Raw genomic sequence first — 20,666 nt, forward strand, 5'->3', positions numbered from 1 at the left:
ACTTTATTTTTTCTTTATATATTTTCACTTGACAGTCTTTTTTATGCTTATTGTTATAAAACTCAAGCTTGATTTGAACAATAAATGTGGGAAATAAGTTCAAATCCACTAATGGGTGTTACCACATGAAAAAGGCTCCAGATGGTTGCCAGGATTGGGGTTGGGGGACTGGACAGATGGATGAAGGTGGTCAAAAGGTACAAACTTCCAATTATAAAATAAATACATCATAGAGGTATAATGTACATCATGATGACTATAGTTTTTAATGCTGTATTGGAAACTTGCTAAGAGAATAGATCTTAAAAGCTCTTACTGCAAGAAAAAAATGTTACTATGTTTGGCAACAGATATTAACTAGTATTTCTGTTCTGATCATTTTACAATGTATACAATATCAAATCATTATGTTGTACATCTGAAACTAATATAATGATATATGCCAATTATACCTCAATAAAAAAGACTACTATTTCTGTGTCAGGCAAAGAGAAATGTAAAATTATTCAGAACCTCATTGTAGGAACACAATAATCCAGGGACTATATTTCATAGTTACTCATTTTGAGGGGGGAAAAAAACAAAGACTGAATATTATAAATGTATTTATACCAATGGGGGGGATTTCCCCCCAAAATGGAATTGTCCTCTGGAGGGCAGGTCCCTTGTAGTACAGGCTTCCCCTGCACTATGAGAGTGTTCTGGGAACCCATCTGTATCAGTGTACCAGCTGATGTTGTCATGAGAGGCTGCATTAGGCTTTGGTGAATTTGTTTTGAAGAGTCTTTCAATGCATTTTCCCATTTCATGATGGGTGATTTACGAGCACACTTGCCCATACCATATTGAGTGTTCAGAAGTTTTTGACCAAAAACGGCATGACACCCAGTCCCTACCCTTCCTATTCACCCAGTCTCACCCGGAGTGACTTTTTCCCCCCCTCCATGTGAAAAAAGTCCTCAAGTGGAAACATTTTGCTGATGTGGAAGAGGTGAAACAAAAAACAGCAGAAGCGTTAAAAGGCATCAAAATTGATGAGTTAAAAAATTACTTTGAGAAGTGGAAAAAAGTTTCAATAGGTGTATTAAATCAAATGGAGAGTATTTTGAAGGTAAGTGAAGTTTAAAGATATAAGACTAAATACACAATTTTTTATATAAATAAATTCCTTTTTGGGGCGGTCCCCCCATATTCATATCATGATATCCACATACAGAGTGGCTTACTGGAAAAGTAAACAAACTATTTCAGTGTAAAAAGAAGTCTTTCAAGGTGATATGAAATCCAGTTAAGTCAAATAGAGAAGATTGAAACAACCAGTAAGTGATGAGTTGTTACTTGGAAATCAATTGGCCCCAAATAAAGCTGAAGAACAATTAAATTCCTTAACTAATCTACATGTGCCAAGCATCCTGTTAGATACTGGCATGTACAACAAAGAAGAAGGTATACCTTCACGTTACTCACAAGTGACAAGAACTAATAAAGTTTTATTTGTGTACTTTGAATTGGGGAAAACCTTTTGACTTTATTAGACTGAGGCATGAGTTATCAGTGGGAAGAGCAGGGATTGCTTTTCAGTAGCACCTTCCTACTCATCCCTCCACTCTCCCCCTTGCTATTCCTCTAAGCAACAAAGCCAAGTAATATCAAAGCAAAAAAAGTATAAAGTAGTCATACTGATATATCTTCATATGGAATGGAACTGTAGACTTTTCAAGGATTTTACCCCTGCAGGGGACAATTTTGAAAATCTTTAAAATAGAAAGTAATAGGGTCCTGGCTAATGTGGCTCAGTGGATTGAGTACTGGCCTGCAAACCAAAGGGTCATCCTTTTGATTCCCAGTCAGAGCACATGCCTGGGTTTTGGGCCAGGTCCCCAGTAGGGGACAAGCGAGAGGCAAACACACATTGATGTTTCTCTCCCTCTCTTTTTCCCTCCTATCCTCTCTATCTAAAAATAAATAAGTAAAATCTTACAAAAAAAAAAAAAAGGAAAGTAATAGGAATGAAGAGACTAAAATGGTTTTTTGGTCTATATCAGATATAGGTCTTTTGCTTTCCTCAGATTTTTATTTCAGTATTATTTTTCCTGCTTCTCTACCTCTATGTCATTTCATTTCTATAGAAATATTTCTATTAAAATATAACACTCTTATGATTATTTGTTTTTTGTTTTTATATTCTACACAAATTCTTCTTATATTCTTTTTAAAAAATTTTTTTAAAAGACAAAGAATTTCTCAAAGGGCATTAACTTCTAGGTATATCTTTTTCAGTTTTAATTATATTTATCAGTTTCAAAGCAGGGGTTAAAATACAATACTTCTTACAAAATTTGTGTATTTCCTCCATTTTCAATGTATGAATTAAATACACAATATAGGCCCTGGCCAGGTAGCTCGTCTGGTTAGAGCATTTTCCAATAGATGAAGGATGTGAACCAATGAATGCATAAATAGGTGGAACGGCAAATCAATCATTCTCTCTCTCTCTCTCTCTCTCTCTCTCTCTCTCGGTAAAATCAAGCAATTAAAAAAATGCATAATTGACCAGAGAATCAAGATGACAGAGGAGTGAGTGGAAGTCACACTGACCTCCTCCCAGGACTAATCTGGAATTACAGCTAAATTGTGGAGAAAGCACTCGGAACAAACAACTGAACAATACCAAGAGAGGAACCTTGGAACCGTGGACAGACAGAGGAATCAGTGTTAGCACAACCTAACTAGAAAGGAATGTGGCAGAGACTCATGAAGGCAGGTGGGGCACCCATCGGTGGCAGCACCAGAAGGATATTAAAATGGCGAGTTGGATCCCCATGAGATGAGTGGGCTCTAAACCATAAGCAGGGATCTCCAGCCTATAGCACCAGAGCCCAAAAAGTGCACAGATAACCGCCAGCTGCAAAAAGTGTTAGGGTTGCTCTCTGCCAGAGACAGGTGGCTGGAGATTCAAAGAGCCTTTCAAAGGGCCAATGCATACATTTTTATTTGCAGCCACTTACCCTGGGCTCTAGCAAAGGCAGAAGCAGAGTGGGCTGGGGATGCCTGAGGAGAGACTGGGGAAGGAGGCTTTGGGGAAGAGAATGGAGAGAGTAGCTGGCGGGAACCCCGTACTGACTCCTCCCCCATGTAGCAGCAGCCATCTGGCTGAGGCAGACCATGCCCCTGAACAGCCACAGCAACAGGACCCAATAACCCCTCCCCCAGGAGGGACTCTGCCCTGCCCTGTGGTGTCTCTCAGCTGGCCTGCTGAGTGCAGAGTGACTAGATTAACAGCTGGAGGAGACAACAACAGACAGTAGATTCCTGCAAGTCTTGAACAGACTGCCTAAGGTCACACAGGGTCAACAGCTGACATCATCAGAGGCAGATCCAGAAAGAACAGCAGTCTCTTACCATAGAAGTTCATACCACAAAGTCAGGAAATCAAGACAGATCAATTTAAGAAGGAGAATCAAAAAAGATGAGTCTCACAAACAATGGGAAGACAAAGAAACACCCCTCAGTCAAAGGGAAAGGAGGAATTCCCAGAAAGAGAACTAAATGAAATAGAGGCAAGTAAACGATCAGATATTGAGTTCCAAACAATGGTTCTAAGGAAGGTCAATGAGCTCAGTGAACTCAGAGAGAATTACAAAAAACTACAGGGAAACTACGAGAAACTTACTGCAAACTATATCAGCATGAAAAAGGGACATAGAAACTATCAATAAGGGGCAAGAGGAAATGAAGAATACAATTTCTGAGTAGAAGAACACAGTAGAAGGAATCAAAAGCAGACCAATGAAGCAGAGGAACAAATCAGCGAGCTGAAGGATAAGGCAGATAAAAACTCCCAGAAAGAGCAAAAAAATGAAAAAAGACTCAAAAAGAATGAAGAGGCGTTTAGGGAAATGCAGGACCTGAAATGTATTACTACCTGAATAATAGGGATATGAAAAGAAAAAGAGGAGGTAGGGATAGAGAAGCTGTTTGAAAACGTGGTTATGGAAAACTTCCCTAATTTAAGGAGAGAAAAAGTCACACCAGTTCAGGAAGCACAGAGGGTCCCATTATAGAGGAACCCAATGAGGCCCACTCCAAGACACATCATCATTAAAATGGCAAATATCAAAGACAAACAGAGAACCCTAAAGTAAGCAAAGGAGAAAGAGGTAGTAACATACAAGGGAGCCCCGGTACAGCTAGCAGCTGACTTCTCAACAAAAACACTGCAAGCCAGAAGGGAGTGGCAAGAAATATTGAAAGGAATGAAAACCAAAGGCCTGCGACCAAGACTGTTCTACCGAGCAAGGCTCTCAATTAAAATGGAAGGAGAAATAAGGAGTTTCCCTGTCAAAAGAAGGCTAAAAGATTATACCTCCACCAAATCAACATTGTAAGATATGCTAAAGGGACTGCTTTAAGAAGATGAAGAAAAAGAATCAATGAATACCCTGTTCCTTTCACAGTCACCAATACTTGATATTACCAGTATTTTTAATACTTATTAATCTGATTGTGACAATAATGTTATTTTAATTGTTACTTGATTATTGGTTGAAACTAAACCTGTTTTTGTATATTTCTTGCCTATTTCTATTATTTTTTAAAAGCTTTAAATGACTTTTTGGTATTGTTTATCCATTTTTTGATTAAATGTTTGTAGAATTTTTTCCCTAAAAAAAACATTTACCCTTTTTAGAAGTGTTACAAATACTTTCCTATTCTATTACTTATCCTTTAACTTTTTTTATATGTATATTACATTATAGTCTTAAATGTTTAATATAGTCATATTGTCAATATTTTACTTTATAACTTCTGGGTTTGAATATTTTACTTCAGGGTAAGAAAAATATTATTTTGTATTCCCCCTAAAACTCTTTAGATTTTATATATTGATTTTTAGCTCACCTGAATATTTTTTGTGTAATGTGTGAAATAGGGCTCTGTAATTGTTTTATTTCAAGTAATAATAGTGGTTCATGCACCTTATTTGTTGAATAAGCCTTATTTTACTCATTGATTTGAAATATCAGTTGAATCCTATATTACATTGTTAGATATATATGTTTGTTTCTAGAATGCTCATTTTATTTCATTGATCTAGTTGATAATTTCTGTGCTGGTGTCATGTTGTAATTGCTGAGACTTTATAATGGATTTTAATATTTATAATAGATCTTGACATTTAAAAAATAAATACAATCAATCTGCATTTTAAAAAAAGAAAGAAAGAAGGAACTCCTACCTTTTGCAACAACCTGGATGGAACTTAGGAATCTTATGCTAAGTGAAATAAGGCAGTTAGTGAAAGACAAATACCATATGATCTCACCTATAAGTGGAATCTATTCAACCAAATAAACTAACGAACAAAATAAACCACAGGCAAGGAAACATGGAGCAGGCTGAAAGTGACCAGAGAGGATGGGGAAGGAGGACAGTGGTGGAAAGGAGAAGGGACTAAACAAAGAACATGTATGATTGACCCATGGACATGGACAACAGAGTGGGAATGGACTGTGGGAGGGGAGGTTGGGGTGGGATGGGTGGAGGAGGGCAAAGGGGAAAATTGAGACAACTGTAATAGAATAAACATGATTTATAAATAAAAAATTTTAAAAATGCATAATTTAGAAAGATTACAAATAGCATTATGTATTCTAAATTTTGAATTGAGAGTGAGAAAACACTTTCTTCCCTGCCCCATCCTTCACTGCTACAACTTTAAAGTATTTTACCTTAGGCTCCCTATTTTTCCTCTTCTCTGTCATTATCTTATTTTTACATTAAACTTTTCAATTAAAATCCAACCTGTTAAACTTTTAAAATCCTAAATATAAATTTGTTAGCCTGGTTTCCTGAAATAAAAAGTAGTATCATTATTATGTTATTATTTTCTCTAATAAAAGTAGGAAAAAAACCTGTTAAATTCCCAATCCAGAATAATTACTTTAATTGGAAATCACAGTCTGAAATGAATCTTTTTAAATGTGAAATAAAGTTAAACTTACTGGTACATCATACACTGTTGAGAATGCATACTCTTCCACCTCCGTGCTGCTTTGTGATTTCTCATCAAATGAGTAGCATCTTGGCATTCTTTTCAGACTTGTAAGCTGACTAAAGAAGGACTGCTTAAGGATTTAAAATAAACTAGTTTGACAAGTTGGGATGGGTAAACTTTAACCAATACTATGGTTTGAGGTGAAGAATCACTTGATAAGCCTTTATTGCAGGAAAAAGTTCCTGGTTCTGGCTAATTAAGTGAGAAACAATACCTTGTTCAAACCTAAGCAACACCCTTGAATACTTTGCATGATTTGTATTTGACTTCTAAGAGGTGGCACTCTCCTCTCTGAGTCAGGGCATGTCTGGTCTTCAGGCTCTGCCATTCATCTCTTTCAAAGGAAAGATCAGAAGTTTTCATAAAGTGTTTGATACCATCAACTTGTCTTTCTTATTGCAATGCTGCATATATTCATTATGTCTACCACAGGGATTCATTTGCATTTACTCTAAAGTGGAATCTGGCTTTAAGGAGGGAAAATGAGATTGTATTTGTGCCAACTGTTATTTTAAAAGGCTTCACCCGCTGATTGTCTCCTCTTTGTATGCTCTCGTTTGTTGTCATATCTGTTCTACCTTCTTTGACTTCGAGTTTTCTGTTGATCCAATATTTTCTTTCCCATTGTGTCTTTGCCCATATGCCTAAAATATCATTTTCTTTATTTATAGCACAGTTCTTGATTCCAAGTCCACCTCACTGTAAGATTCAAGTCATTTATTCAGACTGTCTACACAGGGTACATAGACTCTGAAGTTAACTACTCCAGGATGTTTTCCTTTAATTTTCCAACTCTCACACTATCTGAACAACGCTGAACCCATGCTTTCCCTTCAAGCATGCGTGAATCTAGTTTTAGTTTTATGACTTTCAAGTGTATAGACCCATTATCCTGTCACATAGTGAAATATCTGAGGCCAGAAGCTATGATGTCCTTTTTTTATCGTTCAGTTACAGTTGTCCCCAGTTTTCCCCCATTATCCTCCCCTGCCCTACCCACCCCACACCTCTCACTTTCAGTCCTTCCCCTCATTGTCTTTGCCCATGGGTGCTTTATAGGTGTTCCTTGACTTGACCCTTCCCCTTCCTCCCACCTCCCCCGCTACCTCCCTCCCCCACACCCTCTGGTTATTGTCAGTTTGTTCTTTATTTCCATGTCTCTGGTTCTATTTTGCTCACTTGTTTGTTTTGTTGATTAGGTTTCACTTATAGGTGATATCACATGGTATTTGTCTTTCACTGCATGGCTCATTTCAGTTACCTCCTACCCTTAGTGATGGCATGGATTGAACTAGAGAGTATTATGCTAAGTCATGTCTTTTTCAATGCATGCACCAGCACCTCTGCAAACACTTTGACATTCAGTACTTCACTGAGTCTTTCTTTCAGTTGATTTGACAATCAACATTTATATTCAGATTCAGTCCCTCTTTTGTTTTGAAAGGAAATGCTTTTTGGCAGAACAGGAATGTATAATTGCAACTAATAAATGCACATATAAAAATGTTAAAATTGGCTAATAAACAAAAATTCTATTCTTTTGTCAATTTTCTATTCATGTATAACATTACAACAAACTTAGCCACTAAAAATAACAGCCATTTACTATCTATTTTTATTTTGTAGATCAGAAATCTGTGTGAGCTCAACTTTGTTTTCTGTTTAGCATCTTAAGGCTGAAAGCAAAGTGCAGATTTATCTGGATTCCTTTCCGGAGGCTGTGGTGAAGAATCACTTCCCGGCCTCTCATTCAGGCTGTTGGCAGAATTAAGTTGTTTGCAGAAATACTAAGGTTCCTATTTCTTTGTTGCTGTCAGTCTGACCTTGACTTCTAAAGGCTACACATTCCTTGAAAAATGGTTCCTTCTGTCTTCAAGCCAACAACAGTGCATCTTCTCACTCTTAGAATATCTAACTTTTCTGCTACCATGAAAGGAAAATTCTGTACTTCTAAACAACTCTACATCTAAAGAATTAGATTTGACTCACCTGGAAAATCTACTTTTGATTAACTCAAAGTCAACTGATGAGTAACCTTAATCACATTCTCTAAGGATTGTTACACTAGTGAATTTAAAAAATTACCCCCAAATTCTCTAATTTCCACCTAAATCTAAACTGAAGATACAAGTTGAAGTTTGGCAAAATGTACCTGTTTGAAAACAGGTGAAGGGTAGTTATTGAAACCATGATGAAGGCAATCCTATGCATTCATAAAATTTCTCTTCCTGGAAATATTTCAAAGGTAGGCATCCAAACATTTATTAGGGAAAATACCTCGGTTTAGAAGTGGACAGAAGGAAGACCTAACAGGATAATCCCCTTATCTACAAAACGACATTTTTAAGTAAAATCTGACTAGGGAGCAAAATCTATAAAAATAAAACTTCACAGGAAATCCATAATATCTGGTTAGCAAACTCAATATTACATAGCCCTGTGACTTAAATTAAAAAACCTTTAATAATTCAGACTATATATTTTTTAATTTTTTTTATTGTTCAAATATATTTGTCTCCGTTTCCCTGCCATCATTTCCCCCTGCCCCACCCTCAATCCTTCCCCACTTTGGCTTTGTCCATGGGTCCTTTATGCATGTTCCTTGACTTGGCCCTTCCTCTTCTTTTCCCCATTACCCTCCTCCCAACTCCCCTCTGTTACTGTTGGTTTTTCTTTCAATGTTGCTGGTTATATTTTTCTCGCTTGTTTGTTTTGTTGATTAGGTTCCACTTATAGGTGAAATCATATGGTATTTGCCTTACACTCCTTGACTTATTTCACTTAGCGTAATGTTCTCCAGTTCTGTCCATGCTGTTGCCAAGGGTGGTAGCTCTTACTTTCTTTCTGCTGTGTGGTATTCCATTGTGTAAATGTACCATAGTTTTTTGATCCACTCATTTATTGATGGTCACTTAGGTTGCTTCCAGCACTTGGCTATTGTAAATTGTGCTGCTATGAACATTGGGGTGCATAGCTTCTTTTGAAGTGGTGTTCCAAGATTCTTAGGGTATAATCCCAGCAGTGGAATCACTAGGTCAAAAGGTAGTTCCATTTTTAGCTTTTTGAGGAAATTCCAAACTTTTTTCCACAGTGGCTGCACCAGTCTGCATTCCCACCAACATTACTAGGGTTCCCTTTTCTCCACAACCTCGCCAGCACTGTTGTTTGTTGATTTGTTAATGATGGCCATTCTGGCCAGTGTGAAGTGGTATCTCATTGTGGTTTTAATTTGCATTTCTCTTATGGCTAGTGATGCTGAGCATCCTATCTATGTCTCTGGGCCCTGTGTATGTCTTCCTTGGAGAAGTGTCTGTTCAGGTCCTTTGCTCATTTTTTTAATTGGATTGTCTTCCTGAAGTGGAGTCATGTAAGTTCTTTATATATTTGGAGATCAAACCCTTGTCTGAGGTATCATCGGCAAATATATTTCCCCATACAGTTGGTTCCCTTTTCATTTTGCTGATGTTTTCTTTAGCCATGCAGAAGCTTCCTATTTTGATGAAGTCCCATTTATTTATTCTTTCCTTTATGCCCCTTGCTCTAGGGGACATATCGGTGAAAATATTGCTGCATGAAATATCTGAGTTTTCTGCCTATGTTCTCCTATATGACTTTTATGGTGTTGCAACTTATATTTAAGTCTTTTATCCATCTTGAGTTTATTTTTCTGTATGGTGTAAGTATAGATTAAAATATTCCTAGGCTAAATCTTTAAAATATACTCTAAATGCTGACTCATATTTTCCACTGTCAGCTACAGTATAACCCTAAAAGTGTTTCTAGTAGATTGATTAAGAGTTCTCCCAGGTACTATAGTAAAATATACTTTAAGTAAAATGAATTTGAATTATATTCATTCTTAAAGCCATCAAATGAACAACTAATTTGATTTGCCTGGTATTTTTCTTTTTTGCAATAAATTAATATTAACCACATGAGGTCTACTAAATGTTATTTTTTCAAGAAAATGCTAAATATAATTTCAACAAAACAGTGGTATTTGCAAAGTGCACAAAGCAGCATTATTGATAAATGAAAATGCCAACACTATGAGACTTAATGACAATCTTTGTACTTGTACAGCATCAGGTGAGCTGATATTGGTTCACAATAACATACTTTGCACTGTTTAAACAGGTTTGAAATATTTTATTACTTTTTGACTTTATTATTCAACAGGAAAGCCTCACAACATCATAAGGTAGATAGATTAATTAATTTGGCAGAGTCAGGGCAGTTTAGGGCAAAGGACTATTTCTCTTTTAAATTGTGTGACATGATTGCATTTCTCTCACTTCTTAGTCACAGTTAAAATTTTCAGGCAAGAAAAATATTGAAACACATAAAGGAAGTTTCATTGTAAACTTTTACAAAAGCAGCTTAATAAAAAATTATAGATTGCTGCATTTCAGTGGGCTTCTTATAGTTTTGTTTATTGGTTTATAAAACAGACTATATAATGAGGCATTATAATAGCAAAAAATAAAAAATCAAACTGTTGTTTTAATAGGTTTCAAAATCTTTTGCTACTCCTAATCTTGAAATATGTTGCAGATTTTTAATTTATACCATATCAAGGTTTTAAATTACTTCACAATTATAAAGCTTATTGTTGAGGGTAAGAAAAGGAATAAGTAAGGTATGGATTTGGGGAGTAAACTTTCCATGAAGCAACCTGACCTGTGAATTTAACTGGCTCTATAGCTTTGCCTACATTAAAATCATACTTCATTTCCTTGGGGATAATTGAATACAGTGTTGTGGTGTTGTTTGACTTACTTGTAAAACTGTTTTGTCTATTGATATGCTTTGCTGGACACTATGTAAATTTAGCTTACCTCATATTTTTGTAAGGGAAAAACATGGTTTAGTAACAAACACTTAATCCCAGGGACTTTTAGGACTGCAGTGTTCCTGCCTGGTGAACCTGGATAACTCGGAGTAGAGTGATGGAGAGAGCTGGGCTGGATGCAAGGGTCTCCTGGGTTTTGTTTCTACACTGACTGTAGCCTACGCTATAATTTAGAAGAATTCTCTTGGCTTTGATTTCACATCAGCCAAAAAGGGGAGATTGTTGTAGATAATCTCTTAAATTCTTTCAGGTTCTAACAGCTATGATTCTAGCATTAGTTTCAATAATTTCTAACAAGTTTATTTTCCATTTCCACCATTGCATGAAGGAATGTCTCCCACAGATTCCCTCTGTGTCAAATACATATACTAACAAAGCAACAACTTTATTCAGTTGAAAGGGTTAGATTCTTGTTATATTTTTGTTCTTACTGTTATTGAATCATGAAGATTTCACTGAGAGAACATGATTAAGCATTTGCAAAAATTTTGGTTCAGTCTTATTCTCGCATTAAAAACTAACCCTTTTTTAGTCCTTTCTCATGGCACCCAAATTCCAAGATTCTACAGGGATTATGTGCTATGGTGTTTACTGTCAGCTAAATGGGTTTAGCTTGTCTTTTAAAGCAATGAGTCAGACAAATTAAATGTTTTTTTCCTATAAAAAAATGTGAATGTTATTCAAGCACTCACAGCATAAGAAGCAAAGGCCAGTATTTTTTTTTTGTTTTTAACCACAATATATTTGCAAAATTCACAAAGCAAGAGTACTGACAAATAAAAGGCTAACACTGTAAAAAAAAACAACCCTTGTTTACAATCTTAATGCATATGCAGCATCATCTGTACTGATATAAGTTTACAATAGTATACTTTGTACTTTTTGGAGCAAGTTTTAAACATTTTTTCACTTTTCAACTTTATTATTCAACAAGAAATCCTCAAAACAATGCCATGAGGTAGATAGCTTAATGTTCCATTTAGTAGATGGAGAACTTGAGAAAAAGCTATTATTGCATGATTCCTATAACACTATTCAATAGTTCAGACATAATTGAACTAGAAATAGTACATATAAATTCTGCTTTAAAATCCACTTTTCCATTTCTTAAATTTATTTATGGCCTTTTAGGTTTATTCCTCTCATTTTTTATTAAAATGTAATTAAATTGAATTAATTATAGAATTATTTAAATCAATGTATATAGTTTCACAGACACATATGCAAAAAGTTATCACAGTCTTCTGAAATATAAATATATTTACACAATAGCACATATCCATTGTAACAGAATTTACAGAGTAGAAAATATTTTTTTGTAGACAGATTTGTTTTTCATTTCCTACCAGATGCTGTATTTAGCTTTCATATAAAAAGGGTCTATCTTCAATCAAGCACATCTTGAATATGCTAAACATTCTCCAGGGAGCTTTCGATATTTCTCTGCATATAGAAAAACTGTAAAAACTTAAGTTTTCACTTTACTTTTTCTGTTGATACTTAGCTATTCAGTCTCCATCAACTCACAAATTTGGTATCATTTTCTTTTTAAAAGAGAGCATGGATGGATGGTCCTTTTCTGTTTATGATATCTTAATATTGAGATATAAATAACTAGGTGACATTTTAAGTTATATTTATCTTGTTTACATATATTACATAATAACACATACACATAAATTAACAAAACTTTCAGTCATTAAAGAAACAGAGAGGCTACATTTTTCCCTGATACATCAGGGCAGCAATTCTCGTACTTGCGGTCTCGCCTTGGAGGCCTGGAAATGAATACAGCCGCGTCGCCGCAGTTACAGCCCTGAGGCTAAATGGTCATGTGGCTCACATTTTGAACTATGTCTATAGGCACACATAGTTCAAAATATGTTAATGAGACATAAAAAGTGATTTTGAAAATCAAGTGTCACCTAATTTTTTTACAATGTAATTTAAAATATTTTGAAATTGATCACACGATGTTTGATAAGCAAGGAGCAGTTTTTAAAAAGCGCACTTTTTATGGAATCCAAAGCACACTAATAATAATTAATGGTAGTTCATATTATTGGCCTTCTGTGTGCAGACACTGTTCCAAGCGTTTTCTTTACTCATATTAGTGCATGTAATCCACATAACAATCATATGACTAGGCACCATTTTTCTTGCCTCCATAAAGATGAAAGAGCTAATGCACAGTGACGTTAAGAAACCTGTACAAGGATAAAGAGCTCAGATGAGGCATAGCCAATGTTCAAGCTCAGGCAGCCTGACTGCAAAAATTTCCTCCACTGGATTTTGGGCGGTGTTAAGCCCCAAAGCCATTCACTCATTTGACAAATTACATTAACATCTTAAAACTCACAGAAGCATTTCTTTCCATTATAGGAAACATTTTATAGTACATGGTGTATACCAGGCACTGTCTGTCCTAAGCGCTTTATATAAATCAGCTCCCCCAACCTGACTTGCTGAGAGATGTATGACCCATAAGATAGCTGAAGACTTCCAAGAGTATGAGTAATCATATATTAATGTAGATATTACTAAACAAATAATTGTATAGATCATTTCCTCAAAAATCTAGAGTGTTTGTATGTCCTGTTACTAATTATTTGAAACCAACTCTGCTAGCCTAAGTTTCATAGGTTCCTTTCATCCTCCTTATACCCATGAAAAAATGTTCCCAAGAGTCTTTTTTATTCTCCATTCAGGCTTGACACTAACTGCTGATGCTGTTAAAATATAAATCAGAAATGCTTACTAATAATACAACATACATCCTGAAACTAGTTCTTTTGTATTTAAAACAATGCAAGTTTGGATACATTTAAACCTCTTTTAAATGGTAACACTTGTGGTTAATGATAATGCTCTCTATTATTGTTTAAAAAGTCAGGTTACAGTTCAAGTTATATTGCAAATCCCATGTTTCTCCATTCTAGCCATTGAGTGTCCAATCATCAGCGGTGGAATATTGAAGCCCTTGATCCTCAGGGAAGACTGTTTGATTTTTTTTTTTTTTTTTTGCTAGAAGAATCCCAAGTGCTCCTGCTATTATAGGAAGTAAGAATTTGGCAGCTCTGGCAGCTCTTCATATCCTGTGGAAAATGATGGTCCTCATCTTCTATTGAAGAAAACCATTTATAAATATTCATCATATTAATAAGTAACATAGTTTGCTTTGTGAATGAGGAGTCAGTGCTACCTGTCATTTGCTGTGTCTTCCTCCCTCAGGGTAGAAAGTTCGGTCACAAAGGCCACATCATAATATTGGGTTGGTCTGGGTCTGAAGGACTCAGCAAAAAGCACTGATCCAAACCACATAACTATAAACAATATACAATCTGCAGGAGTTTTTAACTCTGTGTGCCGTGGATGTAATTCATGGACAGTTCACACTAGATACCAGTCTTTGAGGCAATCCAGTTTCGATACTGAGTCACTTTTGTGTAGACTCCAGGTTTTTTGGGAAGAGCACATGATTGTCCCCAACTTACTATACCAATAATATACCAGATGTCATGACTCTCATAAACCAGAGGTCCACCAGAATCACCCTGGAGAAAAAAATGCAAACATATTTAAACTTGTTAACTCTGATTTAATTCAGTAGGAAGGTCATTACAATCATCTCTCTTCCACAGAAAAAGAGTAAAAGGAAATTGATAACAAAGGACATACAGCCACACTAGAGATAAATTATATGATTATATAATGTTTCTCTTAATTGAGTTAAAATTTTGTGCTAAAGTTTGAAGTGCATTTTTTTCTAGAAAGACTAACATTCATATGGAGTGGTTACATTATCTTTAGTTCAGCATCTTTGGATTTATGCATGATTTAGTAAGCATGTATATGAAATATTTAATATGAAGTTAATGCATAGATAAAGGATAAGGAAAGTTAGAATGGCTTTTACTCTTCTGGCTTGTTTAACAAAATGAAAGGGGGTGTCATTCACAGAGGTACAAAATACAGGAAAGAGATCAGGTGGAGAGGGGAATAAGAGGAGAATCGGGTGCATCATTTTGAATGCCTCTGAAATATCCAAATGGAGTAGAATATACCTGTAAGTCTGGAGGGAAAAGAAGAGGTTGAGGGAATATATAAATCTGGAGATCAAAGGGGAGGTTGGGTCCCTAAAAGTATAAATTTATGAATCATCTGCAAGAAGATGATAATTGAAACTATGGAAGAGAAATAGATACTCTAGGGAGAAAGTATAGAGTTAAGAGGAACAGGCATAAGATAGACCAACATTTAAAATCTGAGATTAATGGAATGTGAGAAAGTAGAGAGGCAATGGTCTATAGGTCTCTATAAAGTTGAAGAAAGGCAATATTTTGTTCAGCTAACAAATATTGTGCTAGACACTGTTGTAGGTGTTGGTGGTTCAACAGTAAACAAAATAAGCCCCCCAAATCTGTGCCTTCATGGAGTTTATGACAATAAACCAGCTAAATATAATATATTGTATATTGGATGGTGATAAGAACTAAAGATAAAAATAAAACCAAGAGGGGGCACAGAGAATATATGTGTAAGTTGTGTGTGTTTGGGGGTAAGGGTTGGTAGTTGGGGTGTAAAAAAAGAGTGTGACTAAGGGGGCGGGAGTAATTGAAAAGCCGGCAGGAAGGATTGGGGAGAGGTGTTAAATAGGAAAGTTTGGGGAATCAGTGTTTAGGTATTTGGGATAGTTTTGGTGACAAGGTTCAAGATGTGGCCCTAAGAACAGGGGGCTGAAAAGGGGTGAAGATCACTGGAAATCAGGAGATCTAGAAAGTAAGAATTCAACATTTAAATGCATCAGCGTTAACACTGCCTGGCTTGGGATGAAGAGGAAACCTGTTTCAGGTTTCAAAGCCATTAGAAAACCAGGCAAAGGAGGGCGACTCAGCAGTGGTAGACGAAACCAGACACATGAGACGATGACAGATCTGAATAAAGCTGCCTTCAGAGGAGAGGTTTCTGTGTCTTTTTGTTTTCAATTTTAAGAAAAATAACAACAGACCAAAAGAGTAATTGTGTGAACCAGAAATAGAAGTAACAGACTTCAATTTCCTAATTTGTAATATAATTAAAGTACTGGTTTGATCTCACATTAAATAAAATAACATATGAAAAGTGCTCAGTATTTTGCTTGGTACACAGCAAACATTCAATGTAATAACTTTTGTTATTGCGATCATTAAGTAAACTGGGTCCTTGGTGACATAGATGCCATTTTTTTCCTCCCAAGGGAAATATATGACAAACTTAGAAATAGCTAATGGAAACTTTCCTTTTAGTGTTTGACCTTGACTTTGGACTTACCTTACATGCATCTACTTTTCCTTCCATGAATCCAGCACATAACATTCCTGAAGTTATCAGACCATCATACACATCCTTTCTGTTACACACATCACTGCTTATGGTTTCCACCCTGGCTTGCCGAAGTTTGTTTTGTGTAGGTCCTGTTACAAAGACAAACAAACAAACATAAACATATTCTTCAAATGTATCTAAGACATGGAAGACATTTAACATGTATATACCTAGGAGTAAAAGTGCAACAATATTTTATTAACATTAATTGTTGCCTAATTTTATTTCTGTTTCATAAATGTCTCCATTTGAGGAACCATAAACATACACAACCCAGTATTATATCATATCAGCAGTTCTTCAAAAGCTTTGGAACCCTTGAAATTACATGCAATATTATGTACATACACACACACACACACACACACACACACACACACAAAACAATGTCTTGCATATATATAAAAAAATGTGTATGTATTTACATATACATACACATACATTTTTTTTTTCCCATGAGGAGAAGGTCCATCATACTGATGTTGTCTAACTGGCATGTTTTTCCATATAAAGAAATTAAGGTTCAGGGAAGGCGCCCTGAAGTATGGGGAACAGAGCAGATGTCTAGTATAAGCTAGCAATCAGACACCAGCAGGGCCAGGAGTTGGGAGGAGAGAATACTACACAACTGAGTACAGGAAGAGAAGGGAAGTGGCTTAGAGCTCCTGATTGAAACTGTCAATGAGTAGCCCTGAGTTAGTGGGAAGGGAAGGGAAGATTGAAGGAGACTTATTACAACATCTCACAAATTCAAGTTGGAAGTGCACAGGGCATTTGGGAAATTTTACATATAATCGAGTTCTTTAAAAAAAAAAGTCCAAACCAGATTAAGATATATTGGCATTTGTCACCTAGTTTCTTCGGGATATCCTTGATAAAACCTTAAATGTTTCTTATTTCCCCCGTTAAGATGTTTAATTAATCACTCTCTTTAAAATGGAGTGAACTAGTACCCAGAAATCTTAAGTTCTGGTCTTCAGTTTATAAAATTCTAGAATTGATGTCTTTTAAACACCTTAGGAAGTGAGACAGAGGAAAAGAAATACAGATTCTATTAAATAACCAAAATAAAAATTCACAAAGCACTTTTATGTTTATAATCATCACGTATCCTCATGAACATAAAGACGAATTTAGAAAAAAAAAGAAAAAAGTATCATAAAATTGTGGTTTGAAGTATATGCTAACCAGGAGTGTTTACATAAGGCAAATACACAATTTGGAATCATTTACTCCCTGGTACTCCACAGCTTATTGGCCCTTTTTATGGCATGTAAAGCAGTCTGTTCTGTTCTTCTTTCTTAGCCTCTCCCCTTTCTCCCCACTGTTTCAATGAACTGTGAATGCCTCAAGGATAAGGGCATGATTTCTTTTACTTTTTAACCCACCGCCAGCCCCCACCTCCAACCCTGATCTTCTTAGGGCCATACACACTGGGAGCATCAACACTATTTTTAGGAAAAAAATCTAAAGAGGGATTTTCTAAACCAGTTTGTCAGAGCTTAAGACATACTTATATTGATAAATTATGGGTACTCACCATCATCGACAATGGACCCAAACCCTGTGACAAATACACTTGTTTTAGGTGGCAGCTTTATAGATGAATCTGGGAGGCAAACTCTCTGGACTGCATTTGAATACTCAACTCGGGTAGTGAGCTGAGCCAAAGCAATGTCATTTTCATTTGATTCTCTTCGGTAATTTTCATGAACGATAATTTTTCTCACATTTCGTTGTACTGAGGGTGGCGTTATAGTGATACCAAAAGTAGCGATCCATTGACTTGGGTCTTTATTTCTGTAAAATATTAAACAGTAAAATTTATGATGCTTAACTTTATATTTTAAAAAAGATTGGGACTGTATTTCTTCCCACCTCTTGGGATTATGTGCTTGAAAAATCCCTATACTGAGAGAATTTGAAATTGATGACCTCATTGAGAAAAGAGGTTAAACAAGCTGATGATGTAAGTGAGCATATGGAGGCCCTTAAAATATTTTCGTCCTCTAAAATTTCATGCTCTAAAAAGAGCACAGCAACTAAATAAAATTTCAATGCTTCATTTAGGTTAATAATAGTAGTGGATATTATACAATTAATTTCCAATCTTTGAATTTCTTGTTTATTAGAAACTCATTAGATCCTCTGTCTTCTATAATTTAAATGAAATGTAGGGATATTAATTTTTATTTGTTTTGGATACTATTAATGCTAAAAGGCATTTCCCTCTGTATCACACACTCTATCCATTCTTATTTGATGACTTACTTGTTGGCTTTTGTTTACTAGGTCTTACTGTTATCCTTGAGATAAAGTGTACCTAATTTGTCTCTTCTGTATACAAACTCTTGAGTGATTACAGGATTGTTTTTTCACCTACGCCCAGACCCTGTCTGGTTATTTAAGGATAAGCAGCCTTGACTCAACTCAACATCATGCTGGGAGAGTTCCAACCACCCTTTCATCTGGCCTGGACAATCCCTCTTGCTATTTTTGAGGATCTCCCTTCACACATGTTTTCCTCTCCCACAATTACAGCACAAACAGCTGCTATGTAGTACTACTGTCTCATTATCTTTATATTCTTCCCCAAAGTTCAGTTCCTTCTTTTTGTACTTATCCTCATCGATGACTAGAAATATATAGAAACTTGAAATTCTCTGTGTAGAGGAAAATCATGTAGAAGGAAATCACACAGAGGATCATTATTCATAAAGGGGATTTCCTTGTTTATGTAGTGTTGCTGTGTTGATGAATCACAAGTGTTTCAGTGTAATGAAAACCTGAAAGATCAGTGGTTTTCAAAGTACTAGGCACTGCCCCCGGGATGAGCAGGCAGAGCCCTGCGGCAGTGGCATGGGGACTGGGAGGTGCCGAGGGATCCTCTCTCAGCTCTTTGACTTCTTTACACTTAAAGGATGTTTTTATTTAACGCTGAAACCTGAGTGCTGAAGGATTCATTTGAAAAGTAGCATTCTGGGAGATACAAGCTATATGACTTCAGTCCTCAAGGACCTCATAAACTAATTGAGTAGACAAAGGAAAGTACCCCATCTCTTCATTCATCGCCAACCAGAAAGGAAGCTTCATGTAATAGACCTTGTTCAACACGCTTGAGGCTAAGGGCAATGAGACTCAGAAGTTAAATGGCTTGCCCCAGCGAGGGACATATCCAGCTCTTTGGTGTCAGAGAAAGAGGCCCCATACCTCATGCTCTCCTATCAAAAACTTTTTTCCCCACCCACACAATTTCACAAAGACTAGGATCTTTTCTTTAATGGAAGTAAAGATATAACATTTGTTTTTAACATGATTTTTTTAAAAATATACTTTTTATAAGGAAAAAAACAAAAATTTTAAAACTCTTTGGGTAATTGTCATATTATCTTCAAAGAACCCTGTATTTTTCCTTCACAACACTATATGTTATTGTGCAATTGCATGAAATTATTATCCCCCCCATATTGAACCCTATCCAGGATTATTTCATTTCCCAACACTTTTAGATTATTATTATAAGCATAAAATATGCCATCATTCATATTTTAAGATCTTTCCTGTGAGTCCACAGCCATCATCACTTGTCAAATTTCTGTTCCCATTTACTTAAAAATTATTTGAAAGTGGCATCTAAAAACTCACTGCATCCAATCCTTCTTCTAGTGTCTATTCAGTTAATTCCCATCCCCATCTTGTCACCACAGTTTCTCTTATTAAGGTCACCAGTTATATCAATTTTACCAAACTCAATGGTCAATTTTCATTTGGGTCTTTTAGCACACAGAGACTATATTGGACCTGCTGAAATAAGTGTCTTAATTACTATATATTACATTCTTCACTAAATAGTAATACATTGACATCCAGATTTATTTTTAATTTACATAAACAGAGATCAGTTATAAATAAAAATGGATGATACTCCCCAAAATGAGTGCAAAGGTTGGAGCACTGTGTGAACAAAAATTCAGAAAGCCTTAAAAATTTAGTGAAACAAGTTCACTTAAGGTATCATGCTAGCTATTTTGTCGATATAAAGGAGTCTCTTTTCTCTTCTCTCAGGAGAGAGTGACAATCACCTTAATTTCTTAAAGTCATTTCTATTACACATCTACTCCATAAATAAAAGTGTAGGTACCTTACGAGGATGGTCAAGAGCCTCTTAGACTCACCAAAGATAATTTTCTGAAAGGATGGTGTGAACAGGTGCCACTGGGTAGGGCTTCATTCAGAGCTTTTACCTTTTGCGAGTTTAAACGGAAAAAAATTATGTACCCTCATGGAGAAACCACAGGGAGGAAAAAACATGTGTCCCCTGATCACCTGGGGCAAAAGGGTGCTGTGTACATATGCATACACGCACTGACATAGCTATAACTGAAAGCTCAA

General features: G+C 35.9%; 2 protein-coding genes across 2 annotated transcripts in view; both read right to left on the reverse strand.

Moving 5' to 3' along the window:
• The window catches only part of LOC129065495 (transmembrane protease serine 11G-like), a 33,562-nt gene extending 27,470 nt beyond the window's left edge, over positions 1–6,092 (reverse strand). The window contains 2 exon segments of the mRNA XM_054566736.1: positions 6,006–6,052; positions 6,054–6,092. Coding sequence (XP_054422711.1) covers positions 6,006–6,052; positions 6,054–6,092 — 86 coding nt within the window.
• An 8,213-nt stretch (positions 6,093–14,305) lies between these two features.
• Positions 14,306–20,666, reverse strand: part of LOC129065514 (transmembrane protease serine 11F-like) — a 98,217-nt gene continuing 91,856 nt past the window's right edge. Inside the window, exons 9-11 of the mRNA XM_054566746.1 lie at positions 17,815–18,074; positions 16,221–16,363; positions 14,306–14,464 (exon numbers count right to left, since the gene is read on the reverse strand). Of these exons, the coding sequence (XP_054422721.1) occupies positions 14,306–14,464; positions 16,221–16,363; positions 17,815–18,074 (562 nt within the window). The remainder of the gene's footprint in view (positions 14,465–16,220; positions 16,364–17,814; positions 18,075–20,666) is intronic.

Source organism: Pteronotus mesoamericanus, unplaced genomic scaffold (genome assembly GCF_021234165.1).
Source record: "Pteronotus mesoamericanus isolate MK-2021 breed Mesoamerican mustached bat unplaced genomic scaffold, CSHL_Meso_final contig_180, whole genome shotgun sequence".
Taxonomy (NCBI): domain Eukaryota; kingdom Metazoa; phylum Chordata; class Mammalia; order Chiroptera; family Mormoopidae; genus Pteronotus; species Pteronotus mesoamericanus.